This window comes from Ixodes scapularis, unplaced genomic scaffold (genome assembly GCF_016920785.2).
Source record: "Ixodes scapularis isolate PalLabHiFi unplaced genomic scaffold, ASM1692078v2 ptg000312l_1___fragment_3__unscaffolded, whole genome shotgun sequence".
In the NCBI taxonomy this organism is placed as follows: domain Eukaryota; kingdom Metazoa; phylum Arthropoda; class Arachnida; order Ixodida; family Ixodidae; genus Ixodes; species Ixodes scapularis.
In genome coordinates, this window is record NW_024609958.1 from 1,826,174 (window position 1) to 1,844,548 (window position 18,375).

The window sequence follows — 18,375 nt, forward strand, 5'->3', positions numbered from 1 at the left end:
ATAAGACTACAGTCACCTTTCGTACTAATATTAAAACGTAAAACAGTTTTTTTTTAAGTTTGTAGCTCTCGAGTCTGGGCAGCGCCCTTATCAAGCACATCAGATACTTTCCGGTCGCATTTCGGTTGAGCGATAATACGCTTCCTCACGTTGCTCGTGGAGAGTAATCTGGCAAATTTACTTTGGTGGATCTAAATTTGTAAGGTTCAACAAGGACACTAAACCATAGATAAGAATTATTTTCTGGTAAAATGCGAGCGAGTTGAACATGGATACTCAAAGTCGAAAGAATAAAACACGGAGAAGAACGTGAAAGTTGTCACCCACTCTTTGCCTAAATCTTTGCCTAGCAGTCCTGCCCAAAATAAACGTCGTTGCTAAATGAAGGAATGTGGTTGTCCTGTGCTTGTCCTCCGTGCTTTATTCTTTCGATTTTAAGTATAATTATTATCTTTTTGATAAAGACGAAAGCACAATCTTTTCTTTTTTTACTTTTTTTTTAAAACGCAGTTGTACCGCGCCTATTTAGAAGTTGACTCACGATTATAGACAACCTTGACTCGTGCAGGATCATATTCTGCAGTGCTCCGTTATCCTTGATGAAAACATTACATTTAGAAGAATGGATAGCTGGTCGAGTTGGTGAGAATTCATCGTAGGAAACTGCGCGAAAAACAGAGGACAGTGTTTTTTAGCGCTGTTGTTTCGCGCTGTCGCGATAGTTCATAGTCAGCGCTCGTAGCGTGCTTTTTTTCTTCGTCCTCGTCTGTTTTTCACGCCGTTTCCTACGATAAGGAATACATGGTCGCGTCGTAAGGACGGGGTCCCTCCCCCTGGCCGAGAGAAGCAGGCTGATTTTAGCAAACCACTTGGCAAGACCTGACTTGACTTTTGAGAAGAACGTGGCAGTTGTAACCCACTATTTGCCTAGCAGTCTGTGACAAGAGGGTCATTTTACGATTTTAAACACTAAGAGGATTGAGGAATTGTGACCGAAATATTAGGTTCGGGTTACCTTGGTGTGATTCATTTCGCGAGCTGACGAGTATTTTGTAGCCGCCGTGATCATGTAGATATATGTGCAGTATAAGAGACGTTTTTGTTCTCGTGAAACATCTGGCATGGAAGTTTAACACTGTAGCTACATATTTAAATGATTATTATGCCATCTCTGCACTCTCTATTTACTGATATATAGACAAATACGCGTTCATCTGCATGCACAAAAAGGAAAAAAGGCTAACGGAGCGTATTTTAACAAGTGAGTCCGAAAAAAATATATATGGTCTGTCAGATATCAAAAAAGTACTTCGCGTGTAAACTCAGCACAACACTAGAGAGGGCCAATAAGTTTTACCTCTGTTAGTGCCAAACACGTGACGATGCCAAAAAAATCTTGATATTGATCTGCCATGCTGCCCTTAAAAAAGTAGAACTGAATTATCAACAACTTTATTTTTATGTAATATAGCCGGGGTGTCGGTTCAAGGGTACCTGTGAGAAAAAGGAGCGCCCAAGCAGCAAAAAGCTTTTCTGGTGACTTACCACTGTACCGTTCGAGCAAACCCCGTCTGGGAACAGCCGCCATTTTCCATTATTGCACATCACGCCGCATGCTTCTGGATCAAATTTCTTGTATTCCTGAAATACATTTACATAATGTCACGAATAAAAATGCGTAGTAGAAATATGTAAGTAAAAAATATATCTTTAACATGTTCAACTTGCAACAAAAGCGAACATACGAAGCGCATTAAGTGGCATCGCTTACGTCAATCTCGGTGTAATTACGGGATCTAGATCAAAGGGGAATGCTGACTGCAGCGGTTCTCTCCCTTGAACGCTTGGCAGCTTTCGGTACTGTAGTTGAGGAGGCGCTGATGACTTTTGCGGGTGTCTGAACCGGCCGGAAAGAAGCCGCAATAGGGATTTGTAGGAGAGCTGACCGGCTCCGTGGGTAGAAAATACATGGCCTTCAAGCCGATTCTGTTCATCACACGTCAGACTTGCTTTTCGCTTTATTTAACTTTTTCTTAATACAGTATTTTCCATAAGTAGACATCTACACGTTGCTGAACAATATTAACTAAACTCGTTTACTCGTTACTCACCCAAAAAGTAACTGAGAACTGTACTAATGAAACTTATCGGGAACACAGAAGCTGCGTAATATCTCATTAGAGTGCTATCCTGGCGGCAGTCGAAGAACTGCTCTATGACGTAGCGCTCAGTGAAACAATCCGGGCAGTTGCGACCGCTAGCTGAAGGTTGAAATCGCGACCGAACTGCAGACACCACAGAAATTTTGCCTGTGAGGCAATCCACGCCTTTTAGCCACCCCCTCACTTACGGTGTATATACTGGGTGTATCAAGGAGCGGCCAGGCTCTTTAAATCGACCGCAACGGGGGTCACTACACTCCTGGGAGCCAACATACGATCCGATCCCAGACAACACCTGCCGGTGTCGGGAAACCGTTACCGTCTACCGGATCCGGACAGGTGGTGCGATCACCCCTCGAGTGACCAACGATATATGATTCATCGCTCTCAAGAGAGAGCTTTACACCGTCCCGCTTGACCTGGACTGCCAGCGTTGTAAGGTGCCAGGAGCCATCCCCAGGTTTTCCCACGAAGATCGGGATTCGGGAGTGCGAAGCCCTAGCAGCTTTTGAGAGACCGTCATCGAGAAACTGCCAGTAACGGTCAGACCAAGGTCTATGGCGGAGCGGGCCCGCCCGACCGAGGATGCGAAAAGGAGGGCTGGGATTCTGAGAATACTCTTGAACTACGTGTCCCTGGGCAACACATCCTAGATAACAAAGCCACAGTGGTGATAGAAATGACGTCATCAGCGACGGCCAACGCTGACCACAGATGGGGCGTGATGATTGCATCAATATTCGGCTCACACTGGACTCGAATCCAAGCGCTGACACAGCGATCGGTTCCAATCTTTGTCCAGCGTTGACCTTTGCTGGTGACGCAAGAATGTGAGCACTACGGTTTTGCCTTCTAGGCAGTTTTGACCAGGGGAGCTCAGGATCTAGACTACCACTCCCCTCGGACACCTTGAGCCTGCCGCGCTGCATCGTTCCTTATCGGCTTCACAATTGCCATCAGAGCCATAGTTACAAGCAAGAGTCCTTTGAAGTTCGCCCAGGCTCCCAGCTATACCGGTGGCGCACGAGCAGACAACCCGAATGTTAGGATGTAAACTCGCGTAGGGCTCTCCATTTTCAATACACGTCAATTGTTTCCTTCCATTCGGTTTGGCGGAGCGACCGAAGTGCGAAGTCACGAGCCAAGTTACGAACTATGAATTGGCTTGTATAGTTCGTGCCGTTCATCACGGTATAATCCTAAGGTGAAACGGAGTATAGAGTAGACCAAGCACATGCAGGCCGGGCGAGCCGCAAAAGCAGCGGCTTCCCAGATTGAGGCGAGGCCGCATTCCTCGAAGAGGGCGGTGTCTCCCTCGCTTTTTTGGGTGAATCTGCTACTGGCACACCCGTATACGAGTGAACATTGACGCAACCCGTTTCCGGGCTTATGGCGCGTTGACAGTGGAAGCGGATTTGCGAACGCGAAGCGGATCCGGGCGTTCTCAACTGCAAAGTGGCTATAATCGAGCGGTTGGAGCGCGTTTTTGCCAACGGCTTCAGGACCGATTACTCCCGACCGCTTTCACGAACCGCACAGCGGCCACCAATCACAATGCGAAAATGACGTGACGTCAATGACTTTCGAAACAAGATGGCACCTGTCGCTGATGCGGTGTCCAAGGCGCTGTAGTCCTAGCGTTACAGCAAACAAATCGACGGAGAAACGTGATGTTCACGTCCGTCGATTGAATCCTCCTCGAAAAGAATTGACTCGTGATCTTAACGGGCTTGGCACCGGTAATCTGGTTCGGGTAAGAATTTGTTTATAATTCCGGGTGGCCACATCCCAAAGCTCGCTGCCTTGTTAGTCTCTGCCCGTAGAACGTCGGAACCCGCCCTGATCGACCGAAATGTCAGACAAAGATAGTCGTGTGAACTATTGAAAGCTTTCGTCACCGTGCATGACCACCACGAAGGCCGATAGGGACGTCGTGAGCCTGATTGCGTAGCCAACGCACTACCGCGGAGTGGGCAGGGTCGCTAGCTCGACCTGTAACGTTTACTGCTAACAAAAGAAATAAAGGAAACACACTCAAGGAATAAAGTGTACATACCAAACGATGCAGAGGTAATTCATACGGCGTTTATTTGAGCTTAATGTCAAACAAACAGTAGACTGGATCGACGTGCGATCGGTGAGAGGAGAGTCCGCCACCAACGAAGCCACGACCGGCCGGCTAGCACCGAACACATTCACCCGCACCACGGTCCAGCCCACCACTCTTAACTTCAAATATGATAAGAGCGAAGAAAGAGGGGAAATACTGGCCCTCTATCCCGAAAACAAGGTCAGCCTATTTATGCGGAAAGGGTCCACTTCGAAGAAAAGGTTGGGGACATCCTTTTCCGAGTCAGCAAGGCGCGCCTAGCTGAGCTTTGCTGTTGGCGAAGTCGAGAGAATTGCCAGACAAGTTTCACGGGTGCATGTCTCTTTTTCCGCTGCCTGAACTCGTGATGCGTGCGAACTTCCCAACGAAAATTGTTCAGAGTGCCCGGAGTGCCCAAATAGCAACATTTTGGCTTTGGATCGTGGCTTAAAGTGAATTTTGGATTGTGATACAGGGTTGACAATTGCAAGCCTCAAAAGATCACGCGTTATCGCCGAGAAATCTCCAACCGTCCCTCGCCAACCGCCAACCGCCTCTCGGTGTGTCTAAACGGGGTCGCTCGCGAACCGCATCCGCAACCGCTTCGCGAACGCGGATACGCTTCCAGTGTGAATGCGCCATTATCCAGACCGCCTACTCCGGGTGCGTCCATTCTCCGAAGGTTGTATAAGCCGACCTCCAAACACACCCGAGACGCTGAGGGAGGCTCTGGTCTTCTTTCTTTTTGCAGCTTCCCCCTTCCCAGGAATCTACCGAGTACGGTAGCATGGGCCACTCCAGGTGAACCTGTCTGATGCGACAGTGCCGACCTTCTCTTGTTCATTTTTTTCTTCTGTTTGGCCGACGGGCAAAACGTGTTGGCGTATTCATCAATAAACACCTAGTTCTACGGTCCGACAGACGTCGTGTGTTTCTACGTGGTACCCCCCGCCCCCCCCCCCTCCCCCCCAAAAAAAAAAGAAAAGAAAAAAAGAAAGGGAAACCCAAGCTACTTTTTTTTTTTTATAAAAGTAAGTATGTAATTTTGGATTATCTAGAAAAAAAAATCTACTTTGTATTTTATTGTTTTCTATGCCGTCAAAGACTCACAGATCTTAGCAATGTGCATTCACGGTCTCCGCCTCCTCGAATATAGGCCTCGCATTCGTTGAGCACATCGGTGGTATGGGAGAAGGATTCCCCTGAAATAAAACATTGTGAATGAAAATACTAGGTCGCAGGATCATGTCAACAGCTCTTTTTAAGCTAAAAACGCAAACGATTTAGTTGAACTTTCTTTTCTTTTTTATTTTAACGTTCATTTCAGCTTCCCAGTATACATACCAGGTACAGGAGGCTCATCGTATTGTCGAGTGTATTTTTGATTGAATACATCAACAAAGCCATTGCCCTATTATTTTTATTAGAAGTGTATAAACGTTGATTAGTTACGCCGTTTTTCTGCTTCGATCACCAATATTACTGATACTATTTTTTTTATTAAGGATGCCCTCGCTAATGTGTGCACTTCGTAGTTGTTTCTAAAAGCGAATACTCGTTGTTGATGTCTGACTCCGGTACATTTTGTGGAGTTTAGGGTAACGACGGTTTTAGGGGCGAAGCTCCTTAGAGGCTAGCCATGTCCGTATGTCCGTTCGATGTCTGGCGTCGGGTGCTCGTCCTCACGAGCACGTGAGCACGTGCTCCCGTTCTCGTGTCGGGCAAAAAAAAAAACAAAAAAAAACAACAACAACTGCATCTCCACGTGGTGAACGATGTTGATTGGGGCGAAGCTCTGGTGGTGCTTGTCTGCGTCGACGCTGAGCCGCAGCATGCCGAGCCTTCCGTTCGTTTTCATCCATGTCAGAAAGAGAATGTGTGGTATGGAACGTGGTTATATACGCATTTCAGCATTTGACCGCAGCGTGACATGGAGGAGAACGAACGAAAGGCTCGGCATGCTGCAGCTCAGCGTCTACGCAGACCAGCACCACCAGAGCTTCGCCCCAACCAACATCATTCACCACGTGGAGATGCGGTTGTTTTTTTTAGTGAAGAGCGTACCTATACTTCAAAGTGTCCGTTTTTTATGCCTTGTGTAGGTGCAATCCTCTAGATGTTCCATCTAGAACTTTTGTTTTGGGGGTTTACGGCGATACCAGGGCCCGTTTGCTCGAAGCGCTAACCGCGGCTAAAGTTAGCCGCAGTGCCTAGGAAAGGGACTTTGAAATCACGTAACTGGCTTGGTCGGGATGGGGGAAACATGCATGGCGGTGCCCCGGTGAGTGAGCGCCGCTTGCTTTAAAACTAAGATGACGTTGTAGCTGCAGTATCGGGCGCGTTAGTCAGCAACGAATGGTGCAGGAGGCTTTCGCTTTGCCTTACCTCACTTAAATCGCAAAGCATGAGCAATGACCTCGCCGCATTTTTTTAGATAGTCTTCTATTCTGGCCATCCCTAAGCCTAAATGAACGCGATAATTGTTGGCATGACAACGTCTTTGGAAAGTGGATTGTCTTGACTCAGTCGGCCGGGTATTCTAGCACATAAAAGCAGACAGCCTCCCAAGAGACCTTTTTCTAAATTTCCCAAGCACCAAGGTGCATGCTACGAGTGTAGTTACACGCGTTGCACGTGCTGGCGTCTGCAGTAGTGATTGTTCTGAAGCAAAAATTATAAAACAAATTTTGCCTTGCACGCGCGTTCGTCAAAGCCTTATTATGATTATTTACTTCGAATCTTTATAAGAGGAAGGCCAGCGCGCGCGGACCGTAGGATTACACTTCCAGCGTTCTCCTCGATGCTTGGGTAAATTAGACAAAGGCCTACTGACAACCTTACATACTTGTTTTCCTTAAGTTCCAAGCCAATCTGGACATTTCGGTCGAACTTGGCTTTATCGGAGGTTGTTTGTTTTAGCTGTTTCTAAAATAAATATTCAGTTGAGATTCAGTGCTCGTCCTGTTTGCCTTCCTTTTATGTCCTTATCCATTGTTAGCCTTTTTAATTTTATAGGCACAAGAAACCTAAAAAACGAAGGCAACGTTACTAAAACACACAGTTGGGAAACTCGCCGTCAAAACCTGGGCCGCTGGCGTCCACCGAGGCCGAGCTAAATACGACAACAGCGCCACTCTTTATCATCTGTCTGCACTGTGCTCACCTTGAGCTTTTACAAAGCATGTTTTTGCGTAAAAACAAACCGAAAAGACTCTTTTTTGTATGAAATTCGTTAAAGTTTAGTACAAAATGGAGGGCGCGTGATGTTTTTATAATCTTTAGTTTGCAAGGTTTAGCGGCACAATTAATATTGTTTTTATGCAACCACGCCTCAGCGGTGCTTTCAGGTAGCGCGTCCCAACCTAGGTGCATTTTAACTTCGGTAGTAAGACGTCGCGCGTCCGCTGGGGAGACGGGGTGGCACCCCTGTAACCCCTTCCGCTGTATTTGTTTCGGCGCCAAAATGGCCGATTAAAGCCAAAGAAACGTCACCTGCAGTTCCTCGAGTATCCGCTGCGGGAGAAATGGCGGCGCTGTGTTCGCCGTTAGCTCGGTGCTCGAGGACAGATCGGGGACAGTTTTTCAGAGCAGTCTCTGTGGCAGTTTCCCAACTGAGTGGTTCTAATAACGTTGACGAAGGTGACATCAGGGCACAAGGTTGCTTGATAAGCAGGCGAACCGCTGAATGCCCTCTGAGAAGCTTGTGGTAGCATTTTTAATATGAATTTGAGAGTAGATCGCGGTTTTTCATTAGTGTAATATTTTGGCAGTGCTCATATTTTGTCTCCGTAAATTGATACCAGTAATCTAATTTGGTTCGACGGTTGACCAGAGTTACGCCCTTTAATTTAAGAGGGGTGTTTCATAAATGTTTCTTCCTGGGCTGTCCTTTTTTAATCGGTGTTGGAATTGAGTGATGTTATACTCAAATGCTAGTTTGAAATCTCCTCTTTTCCAGGAGTGCACAACTGTTCGATCAACTCTCAACCAGCGGCGATTCAGTTCCGTTGCCGGTGCACTAGTCTGTTTATGCCGTTCTAGAAGAATGAGGTCGCCTGTGGACGAGACCAACGTCGCGCTGAAAGAGCTGCAGTTCCTAGGCGTTTTGCGTCACCAACTTTACGGCCAGGACTTCGCGCCATCAGACTTATTCTTCAAGATGAGAGAACATTTGAAGGGAACACGGTTTTCGTCTGACGACGAGGTTACCGCGATGTAGAGCGCCATTGATGTCAAGAGCCGCTCCAGCTCCGGAGTTCTTGTTTACCTGGTCTTGCTTGTTGGCTTAGCACGGTATAGCCTTCTTATTCTACATAAAACATGCCCCCCCCCCCCCCCCCCCCGGCCAAAAATAAAATAATTACACGAATACACCTAAGACTGCTTACGTGCAGGAAGGCGAAAGCAATCATAGTTTCGCGGCGGAAATGTTTTCGGGTAATGCTTCTGCATGGTATTAAAGTTTAGGACGACCTCTAGGACGACGTGGAGGACGAACTCAAGGATGGCGTCTAGGACGACGTCTCGAACAACCTCAAAGGCGACGTCTAGGACGACCTTAAGGAACGTCGAGGAAGACGTTGAGGACGCCGCCTAGAGAACGACGTTTAGGACGATGTAGAGAACGACGCCTAGAAGACGATGTCTAGGACGACCTCTAGGACGACGTCAAGAATGACGTTTAGGACGACCTCTACGATGACGTCAAGAACGACGTCTAAGACGACTTCTAGGGCGACCTCAAGGACGGTTTTAAGGACGACGTCGAGAGCGATGCCTAGAGGACAACGTCTAGGACGGCGTCGAGAACGACGCCTAGAGGTAGATACTTCAGGAGGCCGCGGCGTATTTCCGTGACCGGCTACGTTTGCCTGCGGAAGCCGCCGTAGGTGTAGAGGCTGCTGCCGATGTTGAGGCCGTGGGTGTAGATGCGGTCACCTTACAGTCCATCGCACGAAGCACACAACGAGCACAGATGAAATCCGAAGCGCACATTTTGCACGCGGTGCTCTTGCGGTGTCATCACGCTCCCGCACTTGAGCGTGAGCGTGAGCGGCATGTGCTTGGTGACGTCATTTTTATCCTTCGTGCACATCGGTGCAGCTTTATCGCGTAATGAGACAAGTGATGTCGTCCTAGAGGTCTAGAGGTCTAGAGGTCTAGAGGTCTAGAGGTCTAGAGGTCTAGGTCGACCTAGAGGTCTAGAGGTCTAGGACGAGTGGAGGACCTCAAGGACGACGCCAGGAACAGCATCGTCCTAAGCATACGATTGAGCGGCGCGTAACGCTTAATCGTATGTTTATGGCTATTTGCGTCGCTTTTCCACTCACTGGGGCAAGTAAGGCTTTGGCCTTAATATAGCCTCTGAACTCAACAGCTTTTTTCGGAAATTGTTAAGGTCACTTAATATTGAGTTGCATCACCGATGTATGCATATTTTGCAGAGAGCATTGTGTATGCGTCTACTTAATCTGACAAAAATGATCACATCTTAAGAACTCGCAATAGCATTGGTAATACATTAAAATACGTACCGCTGCAAAATGGATGAAACTAATCACGGCGCCGCGGCGTGCGTGACAAAGCGGTTAGACACCGGGCGACGGTCAAGGCGTATCATAGTTAGACTCGGACACTCGTATCTCTGGCCTTATACTGCGTATGCGCAGTTGCCCTAGTCTGTGGCCAGGCTGAGAAGCATGTACAGAAAGCCGTGCGCTCCGTTGTTCGTATTTCAATGTATCGCGATTGTACTCTTCCCTACACAGAGAAGGAAATTAAAAAGAAAACTCTGTCACGTCTAGACGACCGACCATTTACGACGTCCAAAATATTAGCGGTCTGGGACCCTCCACTTAGAGAGGATAAGGCCGCAAACGTTCTCCTATGTTTTTATTTGCAGCTCGCCTTAAGTTCTGTTTGAAAAGAAGTGTTACATTAGCCATTATTCGTGTTCGGGGAGGGGGGGGGGGGGAGGGAGGGGGGGGGGGGGGGGGGGCTCCACGAGAGCGTACTACACGAGAGCGTACGACACGAGAACGCACGACAGCAGAGCTCCGCGATGCGAGATAGTGTGTCATTAAAGCGTGCGTCACGAGACTGCTGCAAAACAGCTGCGGTCCCTAAACTGCCCTTTCCCTTAGCAGTCAAGTATTAAATCCCCTTCTGTCGTTACTGGGCTGTCATAGATTGAATTAACTGACACGCGACAGCCAGCACTGCACGATGTGTGACTGCAATTATATCTTATGCAATCTGCGCGCAGCAAGGACGAGGACAAAAGAAGAGAACAGGACACAACAAGGCGCCTTGTTGTGCCCTGTTCTCTTCTTTTGTCCTCGTCCTTGCTGCGCACAAGATTGTATAAGGTGTCAAACCAACTCGCCCAAACAACCACTCTTCTTGCAATTTTATATTTCTTCAATAATAGTGTAAACGTACGGATCGATTTTTAGCGTGCTCCAAATTCGACGTTTTCTCGACGTATGCCAGCATTAAACATGATAATGATGTGACATCTGAGCGCACAGTATAGGCTTCTGCACCCTACCGTGCGCTCCAATGCATACCAATATCTGGCGGATGTACTCCGTAGAGAGCCTGAAAGGAGCAGCAAGGCCACATACGTTTGCGAAGCGAAGAATCTGAGCAATATAGTCGAAGGGTACGACGAAAGGTGCATGGTAGACATCCTCCACGGAGTTTCAATCATTCAATGTTTTTTTTTTTCTTTATAAATAATGAAAATAATAAAAGAACACTATATTTCGGAAACTCTGGTCTTAATTCTCCATTTCAAGTTTGCGACAATTTTATTTTTTAGGCTCCTCACAGGTCTGGGCCCTCATCCAATTAAATTAAATCAAGCGTTTGTTGTCAAAAATTCAGATCCACGATAAAATGTATTTTAAGACCCAAATATCGATCATTCCCAAGGCGTGCAGACGCGCTCTCGTGACGCACGCTCTAATGACACGCGCTCTCAAGTCGTGGCGCTCACCTGTCGCGCTCTCCCGTGGGAGCTCTACACTGTTAGCAAGTCCCGTGTATTTGGCGAATATTTGGGGTGAAAAACACGCTATTTACACAAATTACCATAAATTTACACGATGAGTAACGGAGAATTCGTTCAGAAATCATGCGAGGTTGTAAAAAACGTGTTTTGGTTCGGTCATACACGCATAACCGTGTAGCCGACCTCGATAACACGCATCGCCCCCGGCGACGACCGCGGCATTGCCGGCTATCGAAGCACCGGAATGCTTGGGGGCACACTTAAAAAGGACCGTCGAGACAAATGCCGCGGAGAGAAACATGTCTCGGAGACAGATATGCACCGAGAGCAATTGCGCCATGTCGCAGGACGTTGGCGAAACCCACGCTTACCCCAGCTTACCGCCATCTTCTATTCGATGGCAATGCGGCTTCCCTCATGTCGCCCATGTTTGTATTTAGTTTAGGGGTCCTGATAACAGTTTCTTAAACACCAAAAATAAAGTTATGGGTCTAATTATTCACTCCAAACAGTTAAAATGGATATAAAAAGCGTGTCCTCGATGTGAACACGTGACATTGCAGTTGGTTTCGTTTTTGCTTCAACCTTCAACTGCAAGCGATCTGGCCACGGCGCATGCGCAACGCCGATGTACGCTGGAAGCAAGCGCCGGTTGGCTTTCGTTGTTTTTGTTTGACCGGAGAAAATCTGGCAAGTACGCATAGCGCCGCTACAGTTTTGGTTTGACGGGACGCGAGAAGCTTCGCATAGAGCTTCGGAGTTTGCGAGTACATAGTGAAGACGTGACCGGAGAAGTGCCCCTGTGATGTTCCTGGAAGACGGAAAGTAGCATTCGTAATCGTCGTGTGTGCTTTGAAAGCGAAGGGAGTCACAGGGTCCACGAGTTCGCAACCACAAGCCAAAGTTCACGACAGCGCGACGTTGACTTTGGCGATCTCGTTCTGTTTGGTGCAACCCGGCGATGCGAAAAAGAGCTGAAACATTCGTCGTGTGCGGTGCGGTGCTTTGTATTCCGGGTCTGTTTGAACCACGCTTTTAACACGGAGCGCAAATTGTTTGTGGCGTGGTGGAGGTTCAACGGGTACAGTCCCGTCGTCGTCAGCTGATCCGGTCCAGCTGGTCCGGGAGGACGCCGCGAGCGTTTTTAAAAGTAAATCTTCCTTCGTTCCGTTTCAAACTGTGGAAGTGTTCCGACACATACCGTGAGTAAGAAGCAGCGGGCGTTTTCAACAAAATTACGTTGTTTTAATTGAATAATGGACTCCGGATTGTTGTCTTAAATCTGCCGTTTTTTATGCTTCGTGTTGGACTGCGTTTGCATAGCGACGCACACCGCTCGAGTAGATGATTCGGTCCTGCAACGAGTTTGTTGCGCCAATCATGCGGCGTGAATAAATTAGGGCAAGGTTTCCTACCTGCCCACAGATGCATGTACTGAGACCATTGTTTATGTTGTGAACGTAGTGCTCTTTCTTTATTTTGGAAGACGCGTTGGTGCATTTATTAGGGTACAATCACTTGAGAGTTGAGAAATTGGAGAGCGAGCAAGCTTTCTCAACTTTGTCTCTTTCTCTCTGGCACTGCCCTGTTTCAGTTTCAGTAGGCATATCTACTAGCAGGTAACTGCTCTAAAGCAGGTAAAAAACGGGAAGCTTAGGACGGTGCGGACTCCGTGTTTCGTGCTTTTCGCAAGGTGACAGGGTAAATGCTTTTGTGAGATATGCGGAATATGCAAGCGATTTTGTTATGCCCGTCGTTTGCGTCTCTCCAGCAAAACGAATAAGATGATCTACTACAAAGGCGTAATCACAAGCCAAGATTTAAGATAGCAGTCGTTTGCTTCGGTGATCCGTGTAGCTGTATTTTACCCTGCTCTCTGCAACACCGTGTCATGACGAAGAGCTGGAATGGTCACGGTTTGTGCTGGCCTCCCGGTTGACAGAAACCCGCGTCGCCCGCATCGGCACCGAGTGCGCTTGGGCTGTTGATGCTCAAGCCTTTCATCCGCGGCTTGTCGCCAGCTCATTCTGCTGCTCAACGGTGAGGAAGCGGCGAGAGTAACCTCGGAAGTGAATGCAAATCCTCGTTCATTCAGTTATCCGGTGTCAAAGTGTGGAAGATGTCCAACGTGTACTGAGGGCGGGAACTACGAGCGTTTTGCCTTGCTTTTATAACCGAAACCAGACCAATGAGATAACTGCCTTGCGTACTCTAAAATGACGGAAGCAATAAGTTTCAACAGGTCGAGTACGTCACTGGGGATGTAGGCGAGACGGTGCACACTGTTTAAATGCTTCAGAGTATCCACGAGTGGTACCTGGAAAGCGACGTCAACAGAGAAGGAGCTCGCGATTCAGCATAATGCACTGCTACGGGCCCGTGTATCTTCAAAGTTCGGGGTGGTGGCAGTATAAAAAAAAGACGCATCAGCGCCCCACACCAGTGTTCACGAATAACACCGGTCACAAACTCCCAAGCCCCACCGCTCTTCTCGACACCGACACGACATACGACAACAAACTGCATCAAAACGCCCCAAAAGTGAAGGCGTCTGCTCCCGTACTGCAACTGCTGCAACTAGCGGAAGTGACGTGTTGGGCGGATGTCCTTCACAAAAATATATAAAAAATGCTTTGCGCAAGGATCATTTTCATTTATTATTGTATACGTAATGACGAAATCCCAATAATTTGTTTTCCTATCTGATTCAAGCTAGTCGGACTGTTCATAACACTGGTCAAGCAAGAAAATAACAAAAATTTGAACTTTTTCATGACCGGTTTAAGATTTATTGTTAACATATCGTTATTAAGTGCAACGGACTAACATTATAGATTCTGCCTCCATACTTTTTAAATGCAAACAGTTCTAATACACGGCTGTCCATTGCGCCGTGTTTTGTGTATTCTTCTATAAATCTGTAATGGTCAGCGACCAAAGAGCTCACCCGCACATGTCAAGCTTATATGCGCCGCGGGGAGAAAGCGATATAGAGTAGGAAGTGTCGGGCGTAGTGTCGTTGTTGTGTTTGTGTACATGTCGGTGCTGTGTTGCCTGCGTTGTATGTAGGGTTGCTGTGCAGTCGAGGTCGTTCGCAGTGCTAACAGACTCGTCTTTTTTTTAAAAACAGGCCGCTAGAAATCTCGATAGGTGGCGCAAATTACCGCCCGATTCTAAATAGTTTGCTCCAGATATTTATCCATGCGAGTTCGGCATTCGTGTCTAGCGGCTTGTTGAAGCTACCGACGCCGCCGACCGCCGACAACGCACGTATGTACGTACAGTCGGGAGCAAAAGTTTGCGGGGCACCGGAGCGCGTGCCGAAATGCATCGCCGCGCCGTGCAACGGCGCGCCGCCGCATTAAAAAGCTGCGCTTTGCGCATGCGCGCCCTTCGTGCTGGCAGTCATGTCTCTTTCGCTCGTTTCTGTCCGACTCACTCCTGATAACCGGAGTCGGCGCCAGGGGCGCAAGTTGCCGTTTCGCTGGCTGTCATGCCTGGCGTCCTCTTCAGCCGCCACAGCAGCCGCGCTGGGTGACGGAGCGCCTGGTTAACCCCCTCCCCCCTTCCCTACGCGAGCTCCGTGACAAAGCGCGGCGGCTGAAGCAGACGCGCAGCATGACAACTAGCGAAGCACTAACTCGCGCCCCTGGCGCCGACTCCTGTTATGAGGAGTGCGTCGTAAAGAAACGAGCGAAAGAGACATGAATGCGAACACGAAAGGCGCGCATGCGCAAAGCGCGTCTCTTTAATGCGGCGGCGCGCCGTCGGACGGCGCGGCGATGCATTTCGGCACGCGCTCCCGTGCCCCGCAAACTTTTGCTCCCGACTGTACCTTTGCAAGTAGCTACGTCCGCCGCTTGTAGACTTTACTGTGTATAAAAGACATCGAACGAGAACTAACGCGCCCTGTGTGCTTTCAATTCGGCTGAAAGGCGCGCGGCTCGCTGGGCTCGTCTCTCGCCTGTTCTCGGCCGCTGGCCGCCATGTTTCATAAGGAACACGCTCGAAACGGTTTTGCGGAAGGTAGACACGGTGTAGCGTGTTAAGTTTACACAGCACCTCATGTGTAGACGAAAAACACCGATGGCCTCGTGTAAAACGAACACGTTTCGACGTGTCCGCTATGGGACAACGGTTTACACGTCTGGGCGTGTTATTTTTGCTAACAGTGTAGTGTCGTGCGCTTTCGTGTTATACCCGTGTCCCACTAGAGCGACAGACAGAAACAAAAGACAACAACAAGCCTCAAACCAGGGTCTTTCGCCATTTGAGAGGCTTTGTAGTGTAAAGGAGGCTATGCTCAAACACGAGCATCATGCACGCGAAGGTATCTTTGGCAGGCTTGGAATCGCTCGTGCTCACTTCGCGAGCACCGAACGACTGAACGCATGCCAAAGGTGCCATCGCGAGCATGCTGCATGGTTTTGAGGCTTGTCGCTGCCTTTGTCTCTGTCTGTCGCTCTAATGGGACACGGGCATTACACAGCCAAATAATTCTTCTAAGCACGTTAACTGAACTTCACGCTGGTGCATATAGCTCTCGTACTTTAGACGAACATTTGTACCATGCAAACAACGTACTTTCAGTGCCTTGAGTTTTTGTGCCATTTTCGATAGTACGACTGTCATGATTCTTTGCCCGCACGATACTGCGCTTATTGTTAACCCGTGTATTGGCTAGACCCAGTCATGTCTCCTCCCCTCTCTTCCTTTCCTCCTACTTTCATTTCTCCACCCCCTTCCCCACCTCAGAATAGCCAACCGAGGCAGACCTCGTAGCTTACTGTCTGTTTTCTCCTCCTGCTTTTATCTTCTTCTTCATTTTCTTTAGGACGGCATTCGGAGACTAGTGCACCGGTAGTGGAAGTGCATCGCCGCAGGTGCCGAACTTTACTGAAAAGTTATGTGCTTCTGGAAAAAGGATTTTCCAATGTTTGGTTTAAATGTTATATATCAGATTCATCACTGAATAAAAAATTTTACAGCCTAGGAGGCAAAACTTGTGATCACTCTTAGTATATCTTTCGGACTATTTTAAGTAAAATAGCAATTATCACCAGAGTGCCTCGACTGACCCCAGTGCGCGTTCAAAAAAAGGGTTACTCTATTTTATTATTATTTGCCTCCACGTTAATTATGATATGTAAAACGACATTTTGATGGGAATATAAACGTTCCTGTCAGAATTCTGATTAACATGAGATAACATTGACTTAAGGTGATCAAAACAAATATTTTAAACAGAAGATTTCCAGACTGGTACATCTGTATAAACTATCTGATGATGTCGATAAGTGTCATCGCTTCTTTCTGAAGTATCTTGGAAGTATCTGAAGTATCTTGAACTAGCAAGGACACACTAAAATGAGATTATTAGAGTTTTGCCTATCCGCTGATTACCCCCGAATCGTCCGTAGAAATCTGCAGTCAACTGGTGGATGCGGATAAAATTGAATCAGATTGGTCGGATTACGGATCGGATACGGGTGCCAAAGGCTGCGGATGCTGATCGGATGTGGATATCCGCTAATCCGTATCAACATTTTTGCCAAGGCAGCCCATAATTGCTGTGCAGTCACAAAGTGTAGAGTGAATGAGTGAGTGATAGTAGGATGGGCATTCTCTAGTGTTGTGCAGGAGCAAGTTGATGTATTAGAAAAAAAAAGGCACTAATCGGAGGGAAATTGGGTTTTACGCCAAGACCTGGTCTCACCTAATTTGGCTTTAGAGCGTTCCATCTCGACAAATGGGGTTTTCTTAAAAAAAAGTACGAATGCAGGGACATCAATCGTCCTGGCAAAGCATGTTCTTGTTTTGACAGGGAATGAGGGAAAAATGTTTTGGAGGCAAAGAGAACCGCAAACGTACAAGCCACAAGGAAGTAGAAGCAGCCACTTTCCGCTTGGATTTCTTGATCTCATGGTGTAAACCGAATGTGCAAATTAAGGGTCAGATGTGGTTTCGAATTTTGAGGATGCGGTTCTGAAGCGGCTACAAAGACTGAGGATGCAGATTGGATCCGGATGATCAAACTGTTATGCGTGCGGCGATCTATAGAATTTCAAATACCCAACCTTCTAAAAAACCAAGCTCATATTATTGCCATTATAGGGATAAGTATGTCTGTACAAGTAGCAGAGACATAAAATTTGATTATTTTTTGGCGTTTTAAAAGGGACTGGTTAATTTCTTTCATTTTTTTTTTTGAGGCGCCACCTCTATTAACTTTTTTTTTTGCGAGCTAAGAAAGAAGTAATTGTTTCTCTTTGTTTCATGGGCGAATGGCTGACTTTGAGTGTTATTCATTTGTAATCATTGTCCCGCGATTTCGCTTTCTCTGCCGTGTTTTACCGGTTGAAAGGAAGGAATGTGTGTTGTTTTGTCGCTTTGGGTGACTCTGGTTTTATTTTCCTTGATTTTGTCCATTTATTATTAGTTCTTTTATTGTGGATCTGAATTTATGATGTTTTGCTTGTCCGAGTCATCTGAGTTTCCTCTCTCTGTTGAACGTTCCTTTTGTCTAAGCTTGTTAGTTTTTGCCTGTTAGTTTTTCCTTGGTGTCTCTGGGTTAGGTTATGGCGTTTGTTAAACAACTAGCCTGCACAATTCGACGTGAGCGCGTTGGTGAAGTTATATAAAAACAGAAAGAATAAACATAGGTGTTGTTCTGTTCGTCCCTGTTTATTATTTCTGTTTTTATTTAGCCTGCATACTTTTGTCTTTTGTATTTGTTCGATTTATATATATATATTTAAAATGAAACTTACCGCTTAGAAAAGACGGTAGAATAAGCACAACGGCGAGAACTACAAGCTGCATTTTGCTCAATGGCAACGTCCCACTGAAAGAGTAAAGATAATATATATATAGCCTCTAAACTCAACACTATTTTCGCAAAGCGCTTAAGGTTGCTAAAGTAGTGCGTCGTATTACAAACGTATGCATAATTTGCGGAAAGCACGTGCATGCGTATACTTAATCTGACAAAAATGCCCATGTCATAAGCACTCGCAAAAACATTGCTAATAGATAAAATTAAGTACCATTGCAAAACGAATAAAACTTATTTGGGCAATTAAAACACTTGTAGAGTGCAGCGTACAGCG

General features: G+C 47.1%; 1 protein-coding gene across 1 annotated transcript; it reads right to left on the minus strand.

Annotated features, from left to right (window-relative positions):
- Positions 1–857: 857 nt before the first annotated feature.
- Positions 858–18,088, minus strand: LOC120836525. The gene is made up of 5 exons (XM_040205477.1): positions 18,037–18,088; positions 5,362–5,453; positions 1,549–1,641; positions 1,358–1,435; positions 858–935 (listed from the first exon to the last, which is right to left on the minus strand). The coding sequence occupies exons 1-5, from the start codon at positions 18,086–18,088 to the stop codon at positions 858–860; spliced, it is 393 nt and encodes a 130-aa protein (XP_040061411.1).
- Positions 18,089–18,375: the final 287 nt, after the last annotated feature.